This window comes from Ammodytes marinus (assembly GCF_949987685.1).
Source record: "Ammodytes marinus genome assembly, chromosome: 2".
NCBI lineage: Eukaryota > Metazoa > Chordata > Actinopteri > Uranoscopiformes > Ammodytidae > Ammodytes > Ammodytes marinus.
The window spans coordinates 25357654-25381498 of NC_137231.1; the positions used below are offsets into that span (position 1 = coordinate 25357654).

A 23845-nucleotide genomic window follows, 5' to 3' on the forward strand; every position below is an offset into this window, starting at 1 on the left:
ATGTGATGTAAAACCATATACTGTGTGAGATGAGATTATCCACCATAAGTGATTTTAGAAAATCAGTTTATACTGTGGAATCAACCCATTTTTTTTATCATTCGGGTCAGGCTGTTCTGCATGAATTTTTATATAATTTTTTTGCACTAAAATGATAAATTATTGAATTAATTTGCATAAGAAAAATACAAACATTCCTCTCAGATTGTAGATTTTTCTACTTAGAAATTATCTGAACTGATTTGCTCGGTTAAAGGACTTTTATATATTTTAATATGTGTCCATATTGCCCACCTCTTATACAGCATGTTCCAATAAAACACTCGATTGATTGACTCAATTGAATATGCAAATAACTTTCCATTGTATTGTAATGTTTGTATTTGAAGTTAAGCCTACTAAATAACAGCGCTACAATCACTCCATAACCTGTAAATATGCCTTCAAAACTTAAAAAAAAAAACAAGTTACAACATCAAATCGAAACACTTTTAAATCAATAAAAATCACCAAAACAATTTAAACATGCATATCGATATTGGATAGCTCATTAATATTGGCTCAATAATCGGGATTAATAATCTTTTTTTGAGTCATAATTTGTACCACAATTAGCCAAACATTAAACTACATAGTACCCTAGCTTCATGTATGATCGTATCCAGCATACCCCAATAATGGGGAAAAAATAATGGAACTATAATCTTTTATTGAGCAAAAGACCCAGAACGCAAATGCAAGTTCCTGCGGATGTGCTGAGTTTCTTCCCATTAACAGCATCTCCATCGTTATTGGTGATACGAAACAAACATCAGTGGCGTAAATAGATGCCCGATATGTCTGGACATGTCTTTCTGTATGTAACACTTCCCTGTAAAGTAATATCAGTCTCTGGCATCTGTCCTCCATTTCTCTGCCAGCTGTCTCCGTCACCTGCTTGTGCTGTTTGTTCCTTTGCGCTTTCCGTACGTCATTGTTGACAACAATCATGGCGTCCTCAATGTCACTTCTCGGCTTGGGACGTTTGACTGCGATCAATATAGCTTCTAAATTGGCCCTGAACCCTATCAGGTAAATCCATTTTAATTGTTCTTTAGTTTAGTATGGGCGCGTGTTGCTAAGAGCCATGTTTGTTTAAAATATTAACTCCCAAGTCGGAGAAAGTCAAGCAATCCGTGTATGCCTAGCACGTCACAGGCTACGTGGTTGTAAGCTAGCCAGCGTGAGAACACGAAGCACTTCAATACACACAGTTTAAGTGTATCTGTATTGGTTACAATATGTATGTCTGTACACTTAACTTCGTTCTCACTTGTGTATTTAGTCTTAAAATGTATAGGTTATCGGCTAATGTCAATGTTACCCCGTGTCCTTCCAGCAGTCGGCTAGCCGGCTAATTCCTTAATTCTAGGTCTAGACTCTAGGTAGATATCATTCAAGAGCTAATGCAATTAAATGCTGTGCAGTGCTCCACACAACATGTGCTGCATTTCATTACTAATATATTCGGTGAATGGGGAACTTCATGCAACAACAGACCTCCCTGGTAAAGGACGATATCACTCCCTCACTCGCAACAGCTAACTGAACTACAACAGTTAACCTCACAAGCTGCAAGGAAGCTATCAACTATGATCAAACTAACACACCACAGACGAGGCTGTTATGTTGAAACACGATGCAGTTGTCTTTGCAGGAACACACAAGCCTCTGGCATTATGAATTAAAATTAGTTTTAGATAACTCGACACTTTCTGTTCTTATTTACTTTATTCCTTGTGTACAGTACATAGGTCTACAATGTGCACTCAGTGTTATCTCAATCTGTAGTCTTCACACCCGTTATGAATCGTGAGCTGCACAATGCTGCATAAAACATGCCTTTGTTCCCTGCACAATTTAATCTTAAAAACATAGGTGGCAGGCACATCTACCACAAAGCTGGGAGACACTCTATAACATTTAATACACTGATATGACTGTGTTTTGCAAATTACTTTTATTATAATATTTTCTTGGTAGTAAGGAAATGTAACAGTTGAATTAAGATGAGGCATTGAGACTGCCTGCTTGCTTGGCTTTGCACTTCACTTAATCAGTCTTTAATCTAAATATAGTATTGGAGACATGAATATCAATAACATCACTGACAATATTAAAACATTATATTGATGTACTGCCCCCAAGAATACTACAGTATTACATTAATACTTTTTACATTTCCAGGTTTACTAAAGTGTGTTTGCTAAAGTGTGATCTAGTGCATGCAGAAAGGGGTCTTAGAAAGGTTTTTTGTAAACGTTTTGTTCTTTGTTTTAAAATGATGAGAGACATTTTAGTAATGGCTTTCCCAGCTTTTATAATGAGACACTTGCCTCAATCTGCACAAAACAAAGTCATAACATAATAGTCAAAAAATTCAGTTGTCAAATTAGGCAAATCATTTTATGGCCATATACTGATGATAGGAAATGCTTGCAAAGATAATTTGCAGACTAAAAAAAAAGCCCTCATTTAAATCAAATCAAATCAGTTTTATTTTATTTAATGAATAGTTCTTAATTAAAAACTATTTTCAGTACTATTGATCGATCATCAATTCTTTTTTGGCCTTTGCTCTGTCAAATATTATGTGACATTCATTGTAATATTATGTACATCATTTGATCTGCAAGCAAAAGCTCCCAGCATCTATAATGCTATTCAATGGAAAAAAGTAGAAAACCACTTCCATTTATAAAACAAAAAATAACACATATTTGGTGTTTTTACTTGATAAATTATGATTTCAGAAGGATAATATATTTATTTTTATTGATTGACTAATCTGTTAATGAACCAACCAGCACATGCATTTATGAATCTAATATTTCTTATGAGGGTGCCCTTTAAATCTATGTTGTTCTAAAATGTACACTAGAATCCATAGTTGTATATTGACATAACGGAAGTCTTAATTGTGTTCCTTTATGTTTTGATTGAATGTACAGTTGTGATTATGTGGGCATTATCGGGAATGTGATTACAGGTGCATCTTTAAAACATTTGCATATCATGGAAGGTCCATTTTCCCCCTGTAATCGAATTGAAAAAGTCTGTTTTTTTTTGTTGTTCGTGAAAATGAAAAATCCGGCATATCAAAAAATTTGAATATTAAATAAAACCTAACATAAAAGGAATGGTCTAATATTTAAAAATTCCACCAGGATCTGTAAGCCGCAACCACCGGAATTAAAACAAAAGAAAGGCTTAAAGTGTTAAACTTTATGTGTTAAATTTTTTTTTTTGAGATGCACCTGTATGTGGAATAGCCCCTTCCCTGGCTGAGGCACTTATAGCGCATTGCTGTTTTTGTGACTGGACGCTAGGCTGGCCCGAATACCATTTTACAGGCTTCGAATATTCGTTAGATTTTCAGAGCGAATATTCGAGTACTCGTTCTAAAAAACACACACCATCAAAACCAACATTAATAATCCAAATGTACACCCTGAAACCGAGTGTGTGAACTAGGGGTGTGCACGTGTACACGTGTACACGTGTAACCGTTTAGTAAATCATAAATCAAAAAAAAAAAAAAATCTTCAAATTTCAAAGTTTTTAAATATGTTCTGGAGACACGCGTTTATTGATTTTACATCACTAATAAACTAATTGGGGAGGATAAAAGCTAGTCTGCCGAGAATCTGTCTGTCCTTCGGCGAGTGTGTGTGAGTGTGTGTATCAGCGCACACACACACGGGGAGTCGCTGTGCCGGGGCTCGACTCACAGCCACAGAAGAGTGATGAAAGATAACCTAAAGATTAAAGTTACTCGGTTGTCGTGAACTACGCTCGTAAGTAGCCCGAACTTTATAACACCTGTTCAACATGCATTTAACGTGGACATGTAGAAAGCGATAGGCTATATTAATCAGGAAATGAATGAAGCGCGATTATGACGGTGAACGTGTGTGTGTGTGTGTGTGTACCATGGACCTATTATAAGAGGTGTGTAAACGAGCGTAGTTCATGTGAATTGTGTGTTTACAGGCGAACGAACGCGTATGTGTGTGTGTGTGTGTGCGCGCGCGCCTGCCTACAAGACGGCGGGGGCACGAGGACAATGACGTCACGGTTAACCGTGTACACGAAAAAAAAATTGTCGTGTACACGGTTAGGCATTTTTGTAAACGTGTGAACAGAGACAGTAAGCTGTGTAGTTTGTTGATACTTTAATAACATTCGAACGGTAATAAAGTCGGAGTTCTTACTTTTTCCCTGTGGAAGCGAACAGCTGTTGTTCCGTTCCAAATCAGCTGTCCTCTGTGCAATCGTAACCCGTAGAGGAGCTTATCAATCTATCCAGGAACATGCATCTTTTCGGGGATTTATAAATCCATACAAAGTTCCAATATTGATAGTCTTTTGTGTCCATATTATACCCATTATTAACCGCGTATTCCCATGATGCAAGCAAGTCACTGTTGATGATGGGCGATAGCAGGGCTGCATTAGGAACGTAAACAACCGGCTAAGCTAAGCTAACGTTAGCATTACGCCAAGCATTAGGCTACTTTTCCTTCCAAAATCGCGCTAATGTTGTGTTATAGAGTTAAGAGGAACACATAATCTATTCTTCCTCCATCTCTCTCTCCCTACTGCGCTTGGTGCCGCTTTAGTTTGCCTCGCTCTGGTAACATCAGGTAGCCTACAGCTGATTTCACCGGTTGCGCATTGAAAGGTCAGCGGCCAACTAGATCAAAGTTCAAATAATTCAATAATATATTTTAAATTAAAGTCTAATGTGTATTTTACTATTGTTGTAGAACTTGGAATCTAATCATTATTTGCTGACGAAATATGTTGCAGTTTGAGGTGCTTTTGCAAAAAAAAAAAGAACAAAAAAATATTCCGAATACTGAACTGAGCTCCGAATACTAATTTATCAAACGAATACTCGGATATTCGAATAATTCGGGCCAGCCATACTGGACGCGGCTGCACAGTGCACACTCACAAAGAGTTACACAGTGATTCCTTTGCCGAACAGTCCACCACAGCCAACTTTAAGCAGCAGCGCGTCCTGTCATTAGGACCAGAGCTAGAGACTAGTCTGCCAGAGATTCAGCAGACAGAACTAATACATCTCTACCTTTTCACAGTATCCTCGGCCCAAACACTTCCTCAAAGATCGCCCAGTGTTTTGCAAAGTCTAACTTGTTAGAGTAATTGACCTCTTTGTTGCCTGTCTCCCTTTGGCGGTTTGTGCCGTGCGTGTAATGTCTGTTTAATGGTTTTCAGGTCCGCAAGCACATCAACAGTGCGGCTGGCAGGAAAACCAGGACAAGACACGCAACTTATTACAGTTGATGAGAAACTGGTAAGAACCCTGGTCCACGTGAGACATCGATTGTTGTTTGTCTGATCTGCTTTTTTTTTCTTCCAAACACTTTCCCTGGAAAAGTTGTGAAAAACTCTCCTAATCCACTGCCAAAATGAGCTTGTATAAGAGAGTGGGCTTTTATGATTGTAATCATTGGTAGGTCTGTGTTTGCTCACAGCTTAAATAATCCTCTCTCCAGTCTGCACTCCTCAAGTGAAGTTACTCCAACTACTGAATAGTTTTACTGAATAACTACTCAATGAGATTTAAGTGAAATGTTTTATTTATATATGATAATGTGACGATGTTTGATCTCAAACAAAATGTGTGACCATAATTCATTAATATTTTTATTGTACATTTTAATAGTTTTGTCTGCATTTAGCAGTTACTAATATAGGGGAGAACGGGGTAATTTGTCACACGGGTAGGTTGTCACAATCGTTATATCTCGGAACCAGAAGGCAAGAAATTCAAGTTGGGGTTGTTCGTCACATTTTTTTGGGGGTTGGTTGTCACATGTTATCCAAAGGCTGCAGCCAGAAAAGGAACCCAATAACGAAATAAATTGTCAAGCTGTATCATCACTGACACCCCAGAGAAGGAAAGAATAGAGCAGGAAAAGGCAGCTAGCATGCAAAAGAAAAAAGGGCAACAAAATCAAAACAAACCCAGTGCATCCCAAACTAGACCAGCTGCCAAGGCTACAGTAAGTTATGTAGGCCTATTTGTCAACTTGTCAATGCAATTAAACTTTCAAATTTAGTTTTACTTTCTTGCCTTCTTTTTAATATTATTCCCATTAAGATAACATTGTGACAAACAACCCCATAGTGTTTGACAACCGACCCCTTGATGGGGTTGGTTGTCACAATGTGTAAGGGTGTCTTTGATGATTAATTTCTTCTTTATTACAATAAGATAGAAAAAGTGAGGGCTACACATTTCAAGCCAACACCTTAAGCTTCAATTTAATGTAGGAATGATTATTGAAAGATGTTTAGGTGATGAGCAATTCTCACTGGAGTAAAACGTGTGCCTACTTACCCCGTTCTCCCCTACAGTCAGGTTACAGTATACAATTTCTATGGTGGTTGTTGTTTTCTAATATATATTGTCTACCTCATTTATATCGGTGAGTTATTAAAACCACATATCATCAATAATATTTAACAGTATAGAAACCGTAACTACAGCCTCCGAAATGACTAACAACATTTTAACACTGTCAGCTTTTGGTTTGGGGTTTTCAATCATATACTTTTTGAGCATCAATATTCAAGAGCCTCAGCAAAGCATTGTTTTAAAATTGAATGGAATGAGGCTGTGAATCTCTAGTTACTTCAACATGTGATAATAATAATGATTTAGAGTCTATTACAGAATTATGTTTGATTGGATCTTGATTTATCTAAGTATTTAATTTCCATTTAGTTTTCTTAACCCTGTGGCTACACAACAATGGCATAATTAGTCATACCTGCTAATAGAACTGAAAGAGAGAGGATGAGTGTGCCTAGGACTGAGCCTGAATCCTGCTTCTTTGTGGTTTGAACACCGGCAGAGATTTACAGAAACACAAGTGATTTATTCATTTTAGCTGGAATTATGGAAGCTTTAAAACTTGCTAGAGGGTCCTTGTGTTTGGCATCAACAACAAGCGGGTGGATCTGCACGTTAGTTGCATTGCCTCTATTGACATGACATATCTTGCATACTGTACATGCACTGTCTTATCCAGCTCTGTTTTGTTCATTTCATGAAATGAATAGTATTTTCCAATCAGCAGCTTTTGAATGAGCGCACACTGATTGAAGTTAGTTATTTGACCTCTGTTCTCTACAAGGCAGCATACTTTTATTTGCTTAATCTTACATTTGATGCACTTTTTGTCTCAGTTAAAATCTCCAACATTTTTCTAGTTTCCATTCAGTTTTTCTCAGCTTTATGTCATCATTATTATCTTTATGTTTTCGATTGTTGGTCGGACAAAAGTTTGACACTGTCATCTTGGGCTCTGAGAAATTGTAAAAGCAATAAGATAATTGCCTGAGTAATCAATAATTTAATTGATTGTTAGTTGTAACCGTAGTAGTCAAACGTTTACAATGCAAATAAATCGCCTTTTCCAGGAAAAAAAGTTACTGGGAAAATCAGGTTTCTCTAATCTCCTACCATGTTTACAAAAACATGGTTTTTAAAATCCATATTTTCAATGATAGAAACTGCAGAAAGGCAGTTGTAACCCAATTACTTAAGCACACATGTAGTGAATGATAAATTCCCTGTGAAGCTAAAATGCTGTATTTTTCTCCATTTCTCTAGCAGTTGGATACTACATCTGTGGCTTTGTTTAATACTTTTCTGTGAGCAGAACCGTTCTCATCTGGTGTGGCTCTGGCACACAGCATAGCTCCACTCTTCAGTTCAAAATGTGTAATCAAAGCTTGTTCACAGGTCAGCGGGTGACTATGACGTCATCTTTTTTTTACTATGAACCATGTGTTATCACTGTATTTAGCTTCATATGTCATCACACAGGGTCTTTTCATCAAGCGCTGAAACAGCAATATAAGCATTGCATGTGATGTGGCCAAGGTTAGCAATGAACCCAACTGTACAAAACAAAGCAGATCTTTGAAGGCAATGCTTTGTCATTAAAAGACGAAGGAGATAACGTAGAAAGAGGGAGTTGTTTGTGGGAGTCTGTTATGGACTTGTTTTGGGGGGGAGGGGGGGTTTGCTGTGTGTGGGCAGCGTCAGTAAGCTTTTGTTCCAGACCAAAGCTGACCATACTGGCAGACAAACCTTGGGCTGGGCGGAGTGTCTGTCTCTGTCCTCTCAGTAGGGGCCACTGAGAGGAACAGCAGAAGAGAGGAGGAGAAAAAAAGGGCCTCTAAAAAATGGGGAGGAAGGGGGGGGGAGAAAAGAAGCTTGCATCGAAAAAATTTGTGAGACACCCTGAGACTCGTGAAAAAAAAAAGAAGACAGTGGCCACTTCAGTGTTTGTCGGCCACAGAGGTTCCTTTGTCGCACACTGTTGCTGGCGACGGCGGGAAGTTCTCTAATGCTGCTCACCCAGACGAGCGAGAGAGAGACAGAGAGAGAGAGGCCCTCAGCTGATTACAGTACAGTGCGGTCTCCTTCACACATGGAAGAGGGCAATGAGAGCACCCTCCCTTTCGGGCATTCAGCGGCGTAGGTCAGCACGCTAGTCATTCATCAGGGCTGTCAATAAGTGAATTGCTTTCTCGGTAGACCCGATCAAACAAAGGTCTCGATCCACTGGTGGGGTCACGCCGGGCTGTCTCTCTCTCTCTCAAGCAGCCCCGAAGAGAGAAACGTGGCTTGCCGCTTGTTTTCCATAGTGAACCTTTTCAGAATAACATCGTTTAGATGAGGTTGCATTTTGGCCGGCGCAAACGATATATTTTGAATTCACTCCAAAAAGTCTCTTGTCTGAATGTTTGCGTGACACTCAATTATCGTGTCCTTAGTTCTCGTCTGTCCAAAAAATGCAGACCTTTACAGGAACTTGTCTGTCTGTTCCAGTTTGTTTGGCCATCTCCATTACAGGCACATTTTGGCTGTGAAGGGCAAGTATCCGCTGCAGGTCACAATTCTGAACTAATGCAGTGAAGCCGATTTTGAATGGCATTTGTGAACAATTTAGGCGGGGGCTGGGGACTGAAAAATTATGTGAAACTGTTTTGATAACTGAGTCATTTAAAGTGGTTATAATCAATGTTTTTATTATAACACTCAATCATAACTACATATGATGTGTAATGATAAAGGTTTCGCTTTTAGTGATGAGAAGATGGAAGAGACAGAAGTTTGACTCGGAGGCTTTTGGCGACACAAACCAGAGCTAAAAGCAGGCTAAATATTGGATTTACATTCATCACATGGACATTAAAAAAACTCTAAATGAATGATATTGTTAGCTATGAGTTTAAAACACTATCTATCTATCTATCTATCTATCTATCTATCTATCTATCTATCTATCTATCTATCTATCTATCTATCTATCTATCTATCTATCTATCTATCTATCTATCTATCTATCTATCTATCTATCTATCTATCTATCTATCTATCTATCTATCTATCTATCTATCTATCTAGAGGTGTATGCATTTTATGAGCAAAACTTTGAAGGCTTTGTCTGTATTTCAGAGGTAATGCCGACTGAAAAGACCTGCGTGATGGAGCTGCAGTGCACAAAGCTCTTCCCTCGAGTGCCCATGCTTTTGTTTGTAATTACTGTTTGATTAAGCATGCTGGGCAGCTCCCAGGGTTCGACTGGCTGGCCACTGATACACAGCTTTACACGGAATGTCTGCGACCTCCCTCCCTCAGATTCAGGCCTTTGATTCACTCTCTGGCCCTTTGCAGAAACAACTGCGGCTATAAGGTTAGCAGCTGCTTCAATATGTGCTAATACAATATCTCCCACGTTATACCTGAGTGTCTGCGTATCTGCTCTCACTTCAGCTGTGGCCTATTGCGCTCCCTCTCGCCACATAAAGACAACACCATCATCTTAAAGCGCTTGTGAAGCCTTGTTATAGAGTTCTCTAAAGGCACTACGCCTTTTTACGAGACAGAGGAGGACAGTTATTGGAGTGTGGGGAATTGACGGGGACGGAAGGGAGGAAGACGGGGAGAGGAAGAGAGTATTAAATTGTTAAAAAAAACTATTGATGCTTGGCATCTTGAGTTCTCTCATTTGAAAATGTTTAGTATGTTGCAGATTTAGAGCACAGGGTTCGCTTGGCAAGTACCATTGCATCTGGGAAAAATATGTGGGCTTTGATTTGCAGTAAGGTGGTTGAGTCTGAAAGCAGCTTGTTGGTTGTTTTGAAAGGACCTAAATAGAAATCAGATTGGAAACTTCCTGAGTCTGTCAGTCAAGATTTCTCATCCAGAGATATTAGAACATTCCCTGATAAAGAGGTCAGTCAACGGAAAACTGGTTAACACCAAATCATCCCATTGCACCATTAGGGCTATGCAATCCGACACGCCGGTTTGCTCTGTGACACTTGAGAACTCAATTTCCGCAGAATAAAATGTGTTTTTTGAAAGTGTCAACGGGTTAAAGTACCCATAACCACTGCCGCCTCAAACCAGTATTTGCGTTTTCCATTACGAAATTGAATGAAAAATCAGTGTGAACTACAACAAAGACGCCGAAGCCTATTAAAAATCCGGCTATTCCAACTATGAGGATATATTTAGCACAAGCAGTTTAAGTCTGCAGCACAGGGGTGTATATTCTCTAAGCCTGTCTAGCCTCAGAGAAGAGTGACCTAGAGTGGAGCAGACCACATTCACCACCCCACCCCGCCCCCCTTCCTCTCATCCTCCTCTCCCACCCTTCCTCCCTCCTTCGCACATAGACAACTTAAGTGTCTGTTTTGTCTGGTTGCCCTCTCATACGGCGCGCTTATGCAAAAAATCTCTCGGCTCAAGTTTGGAGTAGTAGGTCAGAGGATGTTGGTCTTTGAAGAGTGCCAGACAAGAGGCTTTATTATATATCATCCACTAAATAGTATTTCATTCATTAACACTCTCTTGCATAGAGACTAAGCCTCGAGGAGGACTCCTCGGCTCTGTCAGCGAGAGCCCAGTTTTAGGAAGTGTCCGGGTGCTAAGTGTTGTGTTTGCAGAACAGACAAAAAGAAAAAAAGGCTTTCTACTTCTGTTTGCTATACCCTTACATTTATTCATTAGTTGTAGGCTAGCAATTATTTTAAAATTCTCTTTACAAACTAGCTTTGGTGTTTAACACCATCATACGTCTGGTTATAATGTTGTTTTTCCCCAGTCTATCTTTTCTATGTTATCTTAACAAAAAGCTAACATATTAATTCTGAGCATGATTTGTGTTTTAATTTCATAACATAACATAACGTTCACACTTGAGCAGAGACAATAATACAACATTCAATTGACCAAATAAATACATTTGTGGTTAAATTATAATGTATTCTCTATTATGTTCTTACACTGTTTTAGAATGTTTTTCAGAATTAATGATTATTTCTCATTATCAATTAATCTATCAACCATTTATTTTTTTGATTCGTCATTTAAGTTGTAAAATAATTTAAAAAAAGAGTTCCCAGATCGTTAGAGAACGTCTTAATGTTTCTAGTTCTTGTCAGACTCATGGTCAAAACTTAAATAAACATTCAGTTTACAATTATATAAAACATAGAAAAAAGCCAAGCTAATAATGGAGTGTTTGGGATTTTTGCTTAACAAATGATGATCGTTTTCTGGTAATATATTAAGTATTTTACATATAAAAATACATTTTGAACTGGTTTCTTTTGAGATGCCATACAAAAAACAAACAAACAAGTGTGTCTGCAATGCATCCAACATATTCCTAAAGGCTCCCCCTCGGAACCTCTGTTTGCCATGCTCACTGGCATGTGTAATGTGAGATTTGAGATGACCCTCATGCCAGCTGCTTCTCGTTCTCCGGTGTTGAACCACTCCCACACATGAGCAAGCGACATAATATTTGTTTCTATTGGAGACGCCCCCTATGTTCCAATCAGTAATTGGCACGCTTTCTCCTCTTCAAAGATGTCTGAAGGTGGGAACCCGGCGGAGGCTGATGAGTGAGGCTCTTGGTCTGGACAGTGGGGGGTTAAGGGTGATATGTTTGGGCTTTCACCACACGCTGACTCAACATGATTCAGCTCGGCTGACCTCGTGACCCCTCCTGGCTGCCGTGCTGCAGTTTTGGCATACGGGTGTTTCATGGCTATGATAGGCTGCACCGTACATGGGTCACGACTGTCAGGGTGTCCACCATTACCAATAACAATGTGCTTGTGATGCTAGAAATGTTTTATCTGAGCCGGTCATGCATAGACATCCTTTATTTGTTTATTTGTTTTGTCTGTTTGGTGACTGTACTAACAGGAAAATACACTCTGCTCCTTAGTTTAGATTAGTAAAGCCTAACAAGTCTTAAAAGTAGGACCACCAGTACCTGAACGTTTCTCCCCTGTTTTTCTAGCAATACAAAGAGCAACTAATGATTGTATATTCTTTTTTTGATTCATTGATAGTTTGGTTTTGTCTATAAATCTGAAAATAGCGAAATACAGCTCAAAGCCCATGGTGACATCTTTAAATGTCTCTGTCATTCGTCCAACAGGTCAAAACCCGGTTAGGTTCCTAATTATAAGAGCAGCAAATCTCAGAGAAGTAGTGCCAAATGCCAATACATTACCTTCATGTTTTATGTGTGTAGTCTAACTTCTCTCGTTTTTTGGAGAAGCGATCATTTTCTGAGATCGTAATTGAGCCCTCAAGGATCATTGCAAGAACAGATGAGAATTTCCCCTCTCTGGCTTATTTCAGGTTTAAAATAATCCTCTTTTTCTAAATAGGCACATGGGGAGTATCAAGTGATTGAGTTAAAAAAACAGAGCTATTCATTCCACTAAGCGAACCAACAGTAATTTGTTCAGAAGACAAGATACTTACACTCACTTCCTCGTCTAGATTTTGCCAAATCCTAGGAGAGGTTCCAAGACCCTCAGCGTGAACCACCAATGAAACCTCACCATGCAATTGATATTTTAATCAAAATTGTCTGGTACATTTAAAAAAAAAAAAGAGTGTGATTTGTGTTGTTTTACATAATCATTTTAAAGAGACATCCAGAAGTGGAGTCTGCTTTTCATTATTTAAAGATATTTTCATACTGGCAAGCCGCTTTTTAAACTGCAGGGAAATGTGGCCACTCACCTGCAAATCATCTGAAACTGACAAGATGTGCTAAACGATATGGGCTTTAGTGGATGGGAGACAGTTTAAGAGTCCAATGATGAACACTGTTATAGAGGGGAAGATTAGGCTGGCTTATTTTAGCCTGGTTTTCTGCCCACCACAATTTCTGTCTGTGATTGAATTTTTTCTGGTGTTGTGCTCTGTGTCAGCTGTGTTGCTGGTTTTCAATGCAGACATTAATAATAACAGGGAAAAGATCTTTACTTTTACATTCATCTGAAAACAGTTTATGTTTTAGAGTCATATTTACAACACAACTAGTTTGTACCACTTCAGCATATCAAGATCTCTAAATCTTGTTTACACAGAACTCCTCCACCCCAGGTCTCTGTTGGAGCATTAGGGGTCCCAGCTTTCAGTATTCTAGTGGGCCCAGCGGCCCCACAGAGACAAGCCCCTATGCTCTTTATTTGGCACTTAGCCTGGAGGTGTCAGAAATATCGACACGCTTTCACGTGACGGAGACTTTGCCAGCCTTTTTCCCCCCTTTCTTAAGCCCGGCATTCTGCCTACCCAGCCAGGTATTGTAGGGCCCCGTGAAGGCCCTGTGAATAGTGTCAAACTTGATAGTTCTCATTTTGCTTCCTGTACATGGCAGAAGAAAAAGTGCCCACCGTGTGGGTTTTCCTTTTGTGATGGCCCTCTCTAGTCTTCCTGGGAACACACCACATTCCAGCCACAATCATTCCCTTTGTGAATCCGGGTATTGTGGGTGAGTCTGTTATGCCGATATAACCCTCCTAGCTTTCAGTGTAATGCATGCAAGTATCATAGAAGTCTAGACTCAAATTTTTGCAAACAATGCCAGATAATGAGCAGAGTGTTTTCAGTGATTTGGCAGGGCTTTTGTTTTGACACATCCTCCCTCATTTATGAAGGACCTTTTTGTGCTCATCCATGCCTAAGATGTGATTTAAGGTCTGCTACATCTGGACAAATTATGGTACCAGTTTACCATACATGGGCCTCATGTGTCAGTTATGGTTTATGTAACGTATATACGCGTAACCATAGTCTGGTTTGCTAATCCCAAGGGTAAAATTTCTAATATGTCTCGGAGATGGATTTTCATGCATCTATTCCTTCAGAAAACACCAGACCACAGAGCTGCTAAATGTTTCTGACTGCAAATTTGATTTACTTCAACTCACAAGGTACTTTGTGGATTATTTCCCCCCAAAATTCACAGCTCCAAATGGGTTATGGTTCACTGTGTACAAAGTATTTTAATGGTTTGGTCCAAAACTGTCAAGGAGGTTTTTTTACCTTTCACTTTTGGAGTGCAGATCTTTTGAAATAAAAACTTTCACCCTGCAAAAAAGCAATGTTTAAAAAATAATTTATAACCCACAGCAGGCTCCAAGATTAAAACCAAAAATACAACCTGGCACCTCATTTTGTTGCTCTCTCACACCGTCTTGTGTGTTATTGTGTCATGAATCGTCCACCATTACCGCCTTTGGGTGAAGAGAACATGTTTTCTTCCTCTCTGGGACAAGAAGGAATTGTTAAGGTTAAGTAGATAGGGCAGCCGGAAATAATTACCAAGCACTTGTGAAGTTTTTTTCACCCCCCCTCCCCCCTTTGTTCGTCTTTTCCCTTTCATTTGAACAATCTTTTCAATGTGCAGATCTTGTTTATGATTAAATTCAGTCTGCTCCTGCCTCTGACCAAGGCAAAGGCTGTTTCACTGAAACAAGCCATCGTTGAAGCAGTCGGGCCCGCTACGTACAAGGCTTTAATACCATAGGAACCTCCTTTGCCAAAGGAAAGGCGGGCTTTTGTGTGGGGTTCATGCAAAACGACCCCCTTTCTACAAATCAACTGGCAGATGACAGACAATGATGAAAATTTGATTCTTTGAAGTTGTAATGGCCATTGAAATGTGTAAAATTCTTGTATTGAAAGGAGAGCGCCCTGGAAAGCCCTCAGTCTTGGGTGGCTGGTGCCTGCGTGCTGGGAGGTTCGTCTATGTTTTGTCGCCGACTTCCCATTGCTTGTTTGCTAATTCCCTGAAGAATTGGACCAGATCCTTGTTAGGAGCTTGAAGGGGCTCCAGTTGCTCAGGAATATGCATTTAGTACACCCAGTGGCCCCTCCTCCTCCTCTTGTCGCACTGGCCTACTTTCTGATGGTCTGGAATAAATCACCTCAAGTATTAGGCATTCATTTCATCCACCTCAATGCAAAAACGTATGGATAACGACATAAAGATGGCCATTTTATTCTTCCTATGCTGCTTGTTGTCCATTGAATCAAGAACACACCGTTTCTCGTATTTGACCTAACCTGTGCATTTGTCTGGTTCCATTTTGATTTCACAGTGATGTTATTAAGTTCTAGTAAAATTGTGTACATATTCAAAGTCTGAAAAACAGAAATATGAATTACTAAACTGTTGCCCGAGTACTCGGCCCATTGAACACTGTTGGACATGTACAAAAAACAACCACGATAACATTCTTACAACGCAGGAATGATTCATAATATGTAGTTGTAACAGTTGTGCTGACAGAGAAAAAAAACAAAAACAATTAACCATAAAAATTCAGACTTTTATTCTATTTTTAAGTGCCTATAAAAAGTTTTCACTACTTGGGATTTGTCATGTTCTCATTGTTTTTCTGACCTTGATATTTAAAAGTGGAAAAAAAATCTCCACAGATTGTGATGTGTGTAGTTGATTACATAAGTCCTTTTTTATAGCCACACAGTCTTTCCTAAGTCACTTTTTCTCACACTAAGCTGAGCTTTAAGTGTTTTGCAACACCCGCCAAGCTTACTCCACAAGCGCGCGCACACACACACACACACACACAGCTCTCCCATGACTCGGGAGGAAAGAAAAAGGTAGAAGCAACCAGGTCAAATAAAAGTCAGAAGGATTAAGTTCATGGTCAGTTTGTTATTTTCATGCAAATAGTCGCATGAACGTGAATCTTTGACTACTTTTAGTTTTTATTGCTCAGTTAATGTCTTGTTTTTGTAACTTTTTTTTTTAATTTGATACCCCTTTTTTGTTCAGTATTTTTGTAGATTAAAATTATTTTAATGGTCAATTAATTCATTTAAAAAAGTTGTATTCAGCTGTTTGTCTGTATCATGTTTGCAAATCAATAACAGGTGCGCCTTCGTATTTCCATTCATATACTGCGTTCCAAATTATAATGCAAATGAGATTTTCACAGATTTTCCTAAATAGTCGATGCAAATCACAGTCTGTATAACACAGTATAATTTTCAAGTCAAATATTTCGAATTTTATTGAATAAAATGAAATTTGAAATTTGAAATTTTTTCAAAAATAAAAAACTCCAAATGCACTCCAAATTATTATGCACAACAGAGTTTCAAAACATTTTATAGGTTGTAAACAACTAAAAATGGTCATTTGTTGAATTTGCAGCATTAGGAGGTCATATTTAGTGAAATCAAAAGCTATTTCAATCAAAAACATCTTAACAGGCCAAGGTACATGTTAACATAGGACCCCTTCTTCGATATCACCTTCACAATTCTTGCATCCATTGAACTTGTGAGTTTTTGGAGAGTTTCTGCTTGAATATCTTTGCAGGATGTCAGAATAGCCTCCCATAGCTGCTGTTTTGATGTGAACTGCCTCCCAACCTCTGTTGCTTGAGGTTGCTCCAAAGGTTCTCAATAGGGTTGAGGTCAGGGGAAGATGGGGGCCACACCATGAGGTTCTCTCCTTTTATGCCCATAGCAGCCAATGACACAGAGGTATTCTTTGCAGCATGAGATGGTGCATTGTCATTCATGAAGATGATTTTACTACGGAAGGCACGGTTCTTCTTTTTGTACCACGGAAGAAAGTGGTCAGTCAGAAACTCTACATACTTTTCCGAGGTCATTTTCACACCGTCAGGGACCCTAAAGGGGCCAACCAGCTCTCTCCCCATGATTCCGGCCCAAAACATGACTCCGTCACCTCCTGTCTGACGTCGCAGCCTTGTTGGGACATTGTGGCCATTCACCAACCATCCACTACTCCATCCATCTGGACCATCCAGGGCTGCACGGCACTCATCAGTAAACAAGACTGTTTGAAGATGAGTCTTCATGTATTCCTGAGCCTACTGCAACTGTTTCAGCTTGTGATCATTGTTTAGGGGTGGCCGAATTATAGGTTTATGCACAACTGCAAACTTCTGGATCCTACACCTTGAGGTTTGCAGGACTCCAGAGGCACCAGCAGCTTCAAATACCTGTCTGCTGCTTTGTGATGGCATTTTAGCAGCTGCTCTCCTATTCCGATGAATTTGTCTGGCAGAAACCTTCCTCATATTACCTTTATCCGAACGAACCCGTCTGTGCTCTGAATCAGCCACAAATCTCTTCACAGTATGATGATCACACTTAAGTTTTCGTGAAATATCAAATGTTTTCATACCATGTCCAAGGTATTGCACTATTTGACGCTTTTCGGCAGCAGAGAGATCCTTTTTCTTTCCCATATTGCTTGAAACATGTGGCCTGCTTAATAATGTGGAACGTCCTTGTTAAGTAGATTTCCTTTGATTGCGCTTACTTAGCAAACTTATTATCACAGGTGTCTGAGATTGATTTCAATGATCCAAAGCGCACGGAGGTGTTACCATCCATGAGTTTAAATTAAATACAAAAAATTAAATGTTTATGACACTTAACTCCAATTTCCATAATAATTTGGAACACAATGTATTTTTTAATATCATGTTTTTTTTTTTATTATTAAGTGCGATCAAGTGACTTCAAACTTGATTAAAAGTATTTTCTATGAATGAGGTCACCGATAAGTACAACATAGGTTCAAATGTTCGACCGCCACCAACAGTTTGAATTCCTTGTTTTTTCTCTGGTCTGAAAGTCACGTTAGCTCTGGATACTTACATCAGGTTGTGCTTTTCTGTCTGTCCCTTTAAGGACATCACCAGTATTACAGGAGTCCCGGACGAGCACATCAAAACACGGAAGGTTCACATCTTCGTGCCGGCCAAAACCTCCATGCAGTCCGGAAGCAACAGCACCAAGAAGTGGAAGATGGACTTTGATACCAGAGAGCGCTGGGAGAATCCAATGATGGGCTGGGCCTCCACGTAAGAACCTCCTATACCTGTATCCTACATTAGGTTTCTTTACATTGTGATAGTACTTCTTCATAATTATTTAAGCGGGGATTCGATGAGTATGAATTACTTTAAGTAGGTTATTTTTAGTCAAGTCAACTTAATATATTCAGGTCAAAACCATAAATTTTCCCTATACCGTTTTTACCATCTGTTCAAATACGTCACCTTAAGTTCTTAGACCCTTTTTATGTTTTTAGATAAATCATCAAATTATTTTCATGATATTTGACTCCAGTTATGTAACGGTTGTTTGACTAATAGCTCTATCTGCATTTCAGTGGGGATCCCCTGTCCAACATGCTGCTCTCCTTCTCCTCCAAGGAAGATGCCATCGCTTTTGCTGAGAAAAATGGTAATTAGAATGACATAACAGATCATCCCTTTCAATATAGAATCATTGAAATTACTAGACTGTAAAAGTATTTTTATAGTATAATAATAATGTACAAAACGTATAAGTGTTCCAATGGATAAACTATACATAGAAAAACTCTTTTTTTCAGGGTATAGCACTTTTACTCATCGGATATCAACAGTTTCTTATTTTTTTATGTTCACAGCTTATACACCTTCTAAATTAGGTGATGGTGAAAGTAGTAAAACAGCAACTATCTTGTAATATGTGAATATAAAAGACACACTAATGACGACGTGTGAGCCACATTGCAAAATCAAATAATAGAAGATGAGGTATTAACTTTTGTCGGGCTAAAGAGGATCATTAGACAAACGGCCGTGTGTTAACCAGTGCAAGACGGTTGGTACTGTTTCTTGTCTTGGAGCAGAAAAGTTCACTTGGACTCAGAACTTGAACCATCTGGGAAAGTTTGTTGAAACTAAAGCAAAGGAAACTGGCTTTCTCTGTTTATTGCACCACGAAAGTGATTAGTGCAGTTCTGACTACACACAGCCTGTTGATGTCTACAAAACACCTCATTGTGGTTGGAACTCAGCCAAAGTGAATATACTTGACGCCCTGGCCCCCATCACTTACCCTGCTGATGTGTTTTTTCCCTTCAGGTTGGAGCTACGATCTATCGGAGAAGATGAGCGCAAAGCCCCGGGTGAAATCCTACGGAGCTAACTTCTCCTGGAACAAGAGGACCAGGAGGTCTGCTAAGTAAACTGAAGACACCCATCTGCTGGGTTGGCCTGACCTCGCTTTGTCCCACTGCAGACCTGTATCATTCTTGTCAATAAATGCATAAGTATATATGTGTGAACCAAACATTTGGGTCATTATCACTTTATTCTTCAAACATTCACCTCATTACTGACTACTTAATGTGCTCTGTTGGATAAATGAAGTGTTTGTTCTCTGTGTGGAGTTGTGCAAAGGCCAAACAAAGGGAAACACATTATAACAATTAAAACCTGTTTAAACACAAGGATAAATATATCTTTGGGCCAAAAGCAGTGACATTATTTCCTGCTTAAGTGTTTGTTTCTGATCCTATTACCTGAATTGTTTTCGCATTTGGAAAGCTACAGGGCTGGACTCTAAATAGGAACTTGGAATAGTTTTTTCTTTAGTTCAACACCAATGCTGTGAGGTTTACTTCATCTTTTGAGGTAGAGAATATGATTTCCTTGGTACCATTTATGGAAGTACTATTACATTTTGAAATGACAGAATAATGTTAATAATACATTTTGGAATAATCCACAAAATACTTAGTATCACTTTCACTATCATCTGATTCATCTGTTTGTTGTTCGGTCTGTAAAAAAAAGAAATTAAAAATGTATTTCACAAAGTACATAAAGCCCAATGTGGCATCTTCATAACCTTTGTTTTGTGTGACAAGCAATCCAAAACATATATCTATATTTAATGTATGGTTTACTATCATGTTTGAATAAGAAGAGCAGCAAACCAGAATCTAAAACTGAGCAGCCTTTTGGGTTTCTTTCTTTGAAAAAACAAAATCTCTTCTGGAGTTTTATAACAGTTGCACAATTCTTGCTCTCCAGGAGCTCAACGTTATTGAATCAGGTTAAAATTATGTAAAATTATTCTGGCCGGTTCAAAAGTCTAACCATTAATTTCAAGGTTTATTGGCAAATACCAAATAGTCAACACAACCGCAAGACTTGTAATGCAGGAGAACTGGTGTTCTTTTACTGTGTGCTTTTAACGAAGAACATAGTCATTAAAGCCCTTTTTAATCTATAGTTGCCTAAGAACAACATGCCTTAAAGTTAAAGGAATTGTTAATATGTTCCTCTCAATGTTGTGATAAAGTTGTGATTTTTGGAAAAAGCCAAAAATTAATTGAAATGCCCAGCTATTCCCAATTGGCAGTGCACTTGTTGCCAGTGCTTGTTTATGGTCTTTGTGTTCAGTAAACAGTGGTGTTACTCTGCGCCCCGAGTCTCGAACTGCGTGACTGCACTGCTATTCACACACCAATCATGGGCGCCTAATTGGTATAGCCCTTCGTTAATTAACGCACTGCATTGCAAATCTTTCACAGCCTTGCGCTTGCTATTTATTTTGTTCTGTCGCTCTGCACATCAAAAGCACCGCTCTGATATGAGCGTAATGGTCCATCTGAACGGCAGGACATGAATGACATCATGTGTTGCTTTGCCCCCTTTGAAAAGCAGCGGGGAAAAATGCACTTGGCACAACTTTGTGTCATAAAAAGTTGAAAGCATTCCGCCCGTCTTGGTCTATAAGCACAAAATAATGTATGTGAAATGAGAATGGCGGCTCTGTGGCATTGTTCAAAACCATCATGGCAACACAAACATCAGCGATGCAACCGCTCTGTTCAGTCAGGCGGGCCAATAAACACACCGGCTTAAAGTGTTATAGACAGCCTTATGATAGTTTTAAAACCATACAAAACAATGTTATCTAGTGTGTGCAGGAAAATAAAGATGTTTACAGGGATACATATCACGTTTGAAGTTCACTTACATTGACTTCTTGTCTCATTTCTTTGTAAAATGGTTACTTTGACAACCACAATGCAATGGGGGAAGATCGACATTATATTAGTGGATTAAAACACAAATAATCACCAATTTCTCAGTTCAGAATCTGTGTAACTTTAAGTAATCAAAATACATTGTTATGAGAAGTAAGGTAGGGGTATGAGTAGAAGGTAGTCCTTATGGAGCACCATGGAAGCTGCGTGGTTAACGAGCATGCCATTGAGTTGTAATTTCGCTTGTTCGATTCCAGCCAGAAGATCTTTAAATATAGGTGAAAACACCCCAAAAAATCTATAAGAAAATAGAAAGAAAATGTCCCAATAAAAACAGAAAGAAGAGTTAATTGGAATGTAAAAGAATCACAATTTCTCTTCCAGCCTGAAATCTTCATCCTCTCTGATATTTTCTGCCCTGCTCAAGATTGCTTATTCAAGTTTCTGTAGAATCGGATAACAGATTTGAACCCAAATTCAAAATGTACTTTTCCCATACGGTTCTATACTGTTTAGCCACCGTGACTACATCCTACTGTCAATGCCAGAATCCAATATTGTGTCGTGATGGTGGAGATGTTGCAGATTTTGTTGAATGTTTTCTGCACAACCTTTTGGAAACTCAACTAAATTCTTGCTGTTCAACTTTTTTTTAAATTAAAATTGTCCAACACTCAGCACAAGAAACGGCAGAGCCGGCCCGAGGCATAAGCGAACTAAGCGGTCGCTTAGGGCCCCCGACCGCCAGGGGGGCCCCCTCAAAAAAATAAATAAAATAGAAATCTTTTTTTTTTTTTTTTTTTTTTTTTAGTTTGTGTGTTTGATATTAACATCATATTATGCAAATGTGAGTTATACAAAAAAAGGAATAAAATGTTTTGGTCTAGATAATTAATATCCTAAAAATGTGTGAGGTAATCCGAAATTATCTGATCATGTCACGTTCACATTCATGCACAGTGTGTATTGAGTTTATTTAAAAACAATTGGAAATGGGGCTGCCCTCAGTTTCCCATGCACTGTGTATAGTCTATAGCCTATTTCAGCCTCGTCTGTGGAAAAAAAGATAGCTGGACAAGAGTTCTTCTGCTTCGTTCCTCTCACTGCATTTAAATGCATTCATTATATTACAGAGAAATATGTCCCGCAAAAGAAAAAGAGCTCCAAGCCCAACCCAGAGGACCCTCCATAATATTTTATTTTATATTAATATTTTTATGGAAAATCCATGTGTCCTTCTTCAATAGCTTCTAATTCATCTGACCCAGTGTCTCAAAATTATTTGTTCACACTAAATTTCTCAGATTTAGCCTCTTAATTTTCCTCTCAAAGTGCACCAGATTCATGCATTTCACTTTAAAAAGGTTAAAAAAATCTCCCGGGGGGACATACCCCCGGACCCCCCTAGGAGGGTCTGAATCTCGGTTGTCTAATATTTTCGCACAGCTGCACAGTGGAGGCACTAGTGGAAAACACTGGGTGTGTGAATGATATTTAACAAAGATCTATAATTTCAGCAGGGCTAACATTGGAGAGGGGCCCCCTAATCATATTTCGCTTAGGGCCCCCTGAAGGCTTGGGCCGGCTCTGAGAAACGGTAACACTTTACAATAAGGTACACAAAATTGTAGTACCTACTACATATATATGTGTTACCTACTACATAGGGTTTTTTTGTGTGCTACCTAACACATAGTTTTTTTTTTGTGCTACCAAACACATAGGGTATTTTTTTGGTGTGTTACCTACTACATAATTTTTTTTGTTGTGCTACCTAACACATAGGGGTTTTTTTTTGGTGTGTTACCTACTACATAAGTTTCTTTTTTGTGCTACCTAACCAAACACATAGGGTTTTTTCTTTTGGTGTGTTACTACATACGTTTTTTTTGTTGTGCTACCTAACAGGTTTTTTTTTGTGCTACCTAACACATAGGGTTTTTTTTGGTGTGTTACCTACTACATAAGTTTTTTTTTGTGCTACCTAACACATAGTTTTTTTTTCTTTTTTGTGCTACCTAACACATAAGCCCCTTTTACACAGCCAGTGAAAGCCGGGAATATGCCGGAATTTCGGCCGTCCGCCCTGCTGTATAAATGCGACCGTTGCGGAACGAGGGAAGAAAGGTGCGAGAGATTGTTCCAGGAATTTTACTACTTCGGGGGGTAGTAAGATTCCCGACACAATCAGTTCCGCCTCTCTGTTTAAATGCGGCCAGCTTGTTGTTGCGGAACAGGGGGCGTTTGACGTTCCATAGCCTACGTTCTAAACATGCGACCATGTTAGCAGTTGAAGGACGTGTGTTTAACATTAACCACGGCGGCCTGATGTCCCGTAAAAATCACCAATTAAAAGGAACGGCGTATAATCTAGCTGGTCATAAAGTCCGCTGCTCAATCCAAACCCCCACGCTTCATTTTGCAGAGTGTATGAGTCTATTTCTGCCCAGGGGAAGTTGTACAATGGGAAAGCTAGGCTAAGCTAGGCTGCGACCGGATTGCCACCGCTATTATTATCCTAAATCTGAGCGTATATCCACACTTAATTTCTGTCTACAGCAACGTGACTTCACACAATGTGTGTATGTGTA

The 23845-nt window shown here is 39.0% G+C and overlaps 1 protein-coding gene across 1 annotated transcript; it reads left to right on the plus strand.

Annotated features, from left to right (window-relative positions):
* Positions 1 to 954: 954 nt before the first annotated feature.
* ndufs4 (NADH:ubiquinone oxidoreductase subunit S4) lies at positions 955 to 20074 on the plus strand. Its single transcript, XM_080051108.1, has 5 exons — positions 955 to 1071; positions 5284 to 5362; positions 18113 to 18285; positions 18597 to 18670; positions 19339 to 20074. The coding sequence occupies exons 1-5, from the start codon at positions 989 to 991 to the stop codon at positions 19440 to 19442; spliced, it is 513 nt and encodes a 170-aa protein (XP_079907234.1). The 5' UTR covers positions 955 to 988; the 3' UTR covers positions 19443 to 20074.
* The last annotated feature ends 3771 nt before the right edge of the window (positions 20075 to 23845 follow it).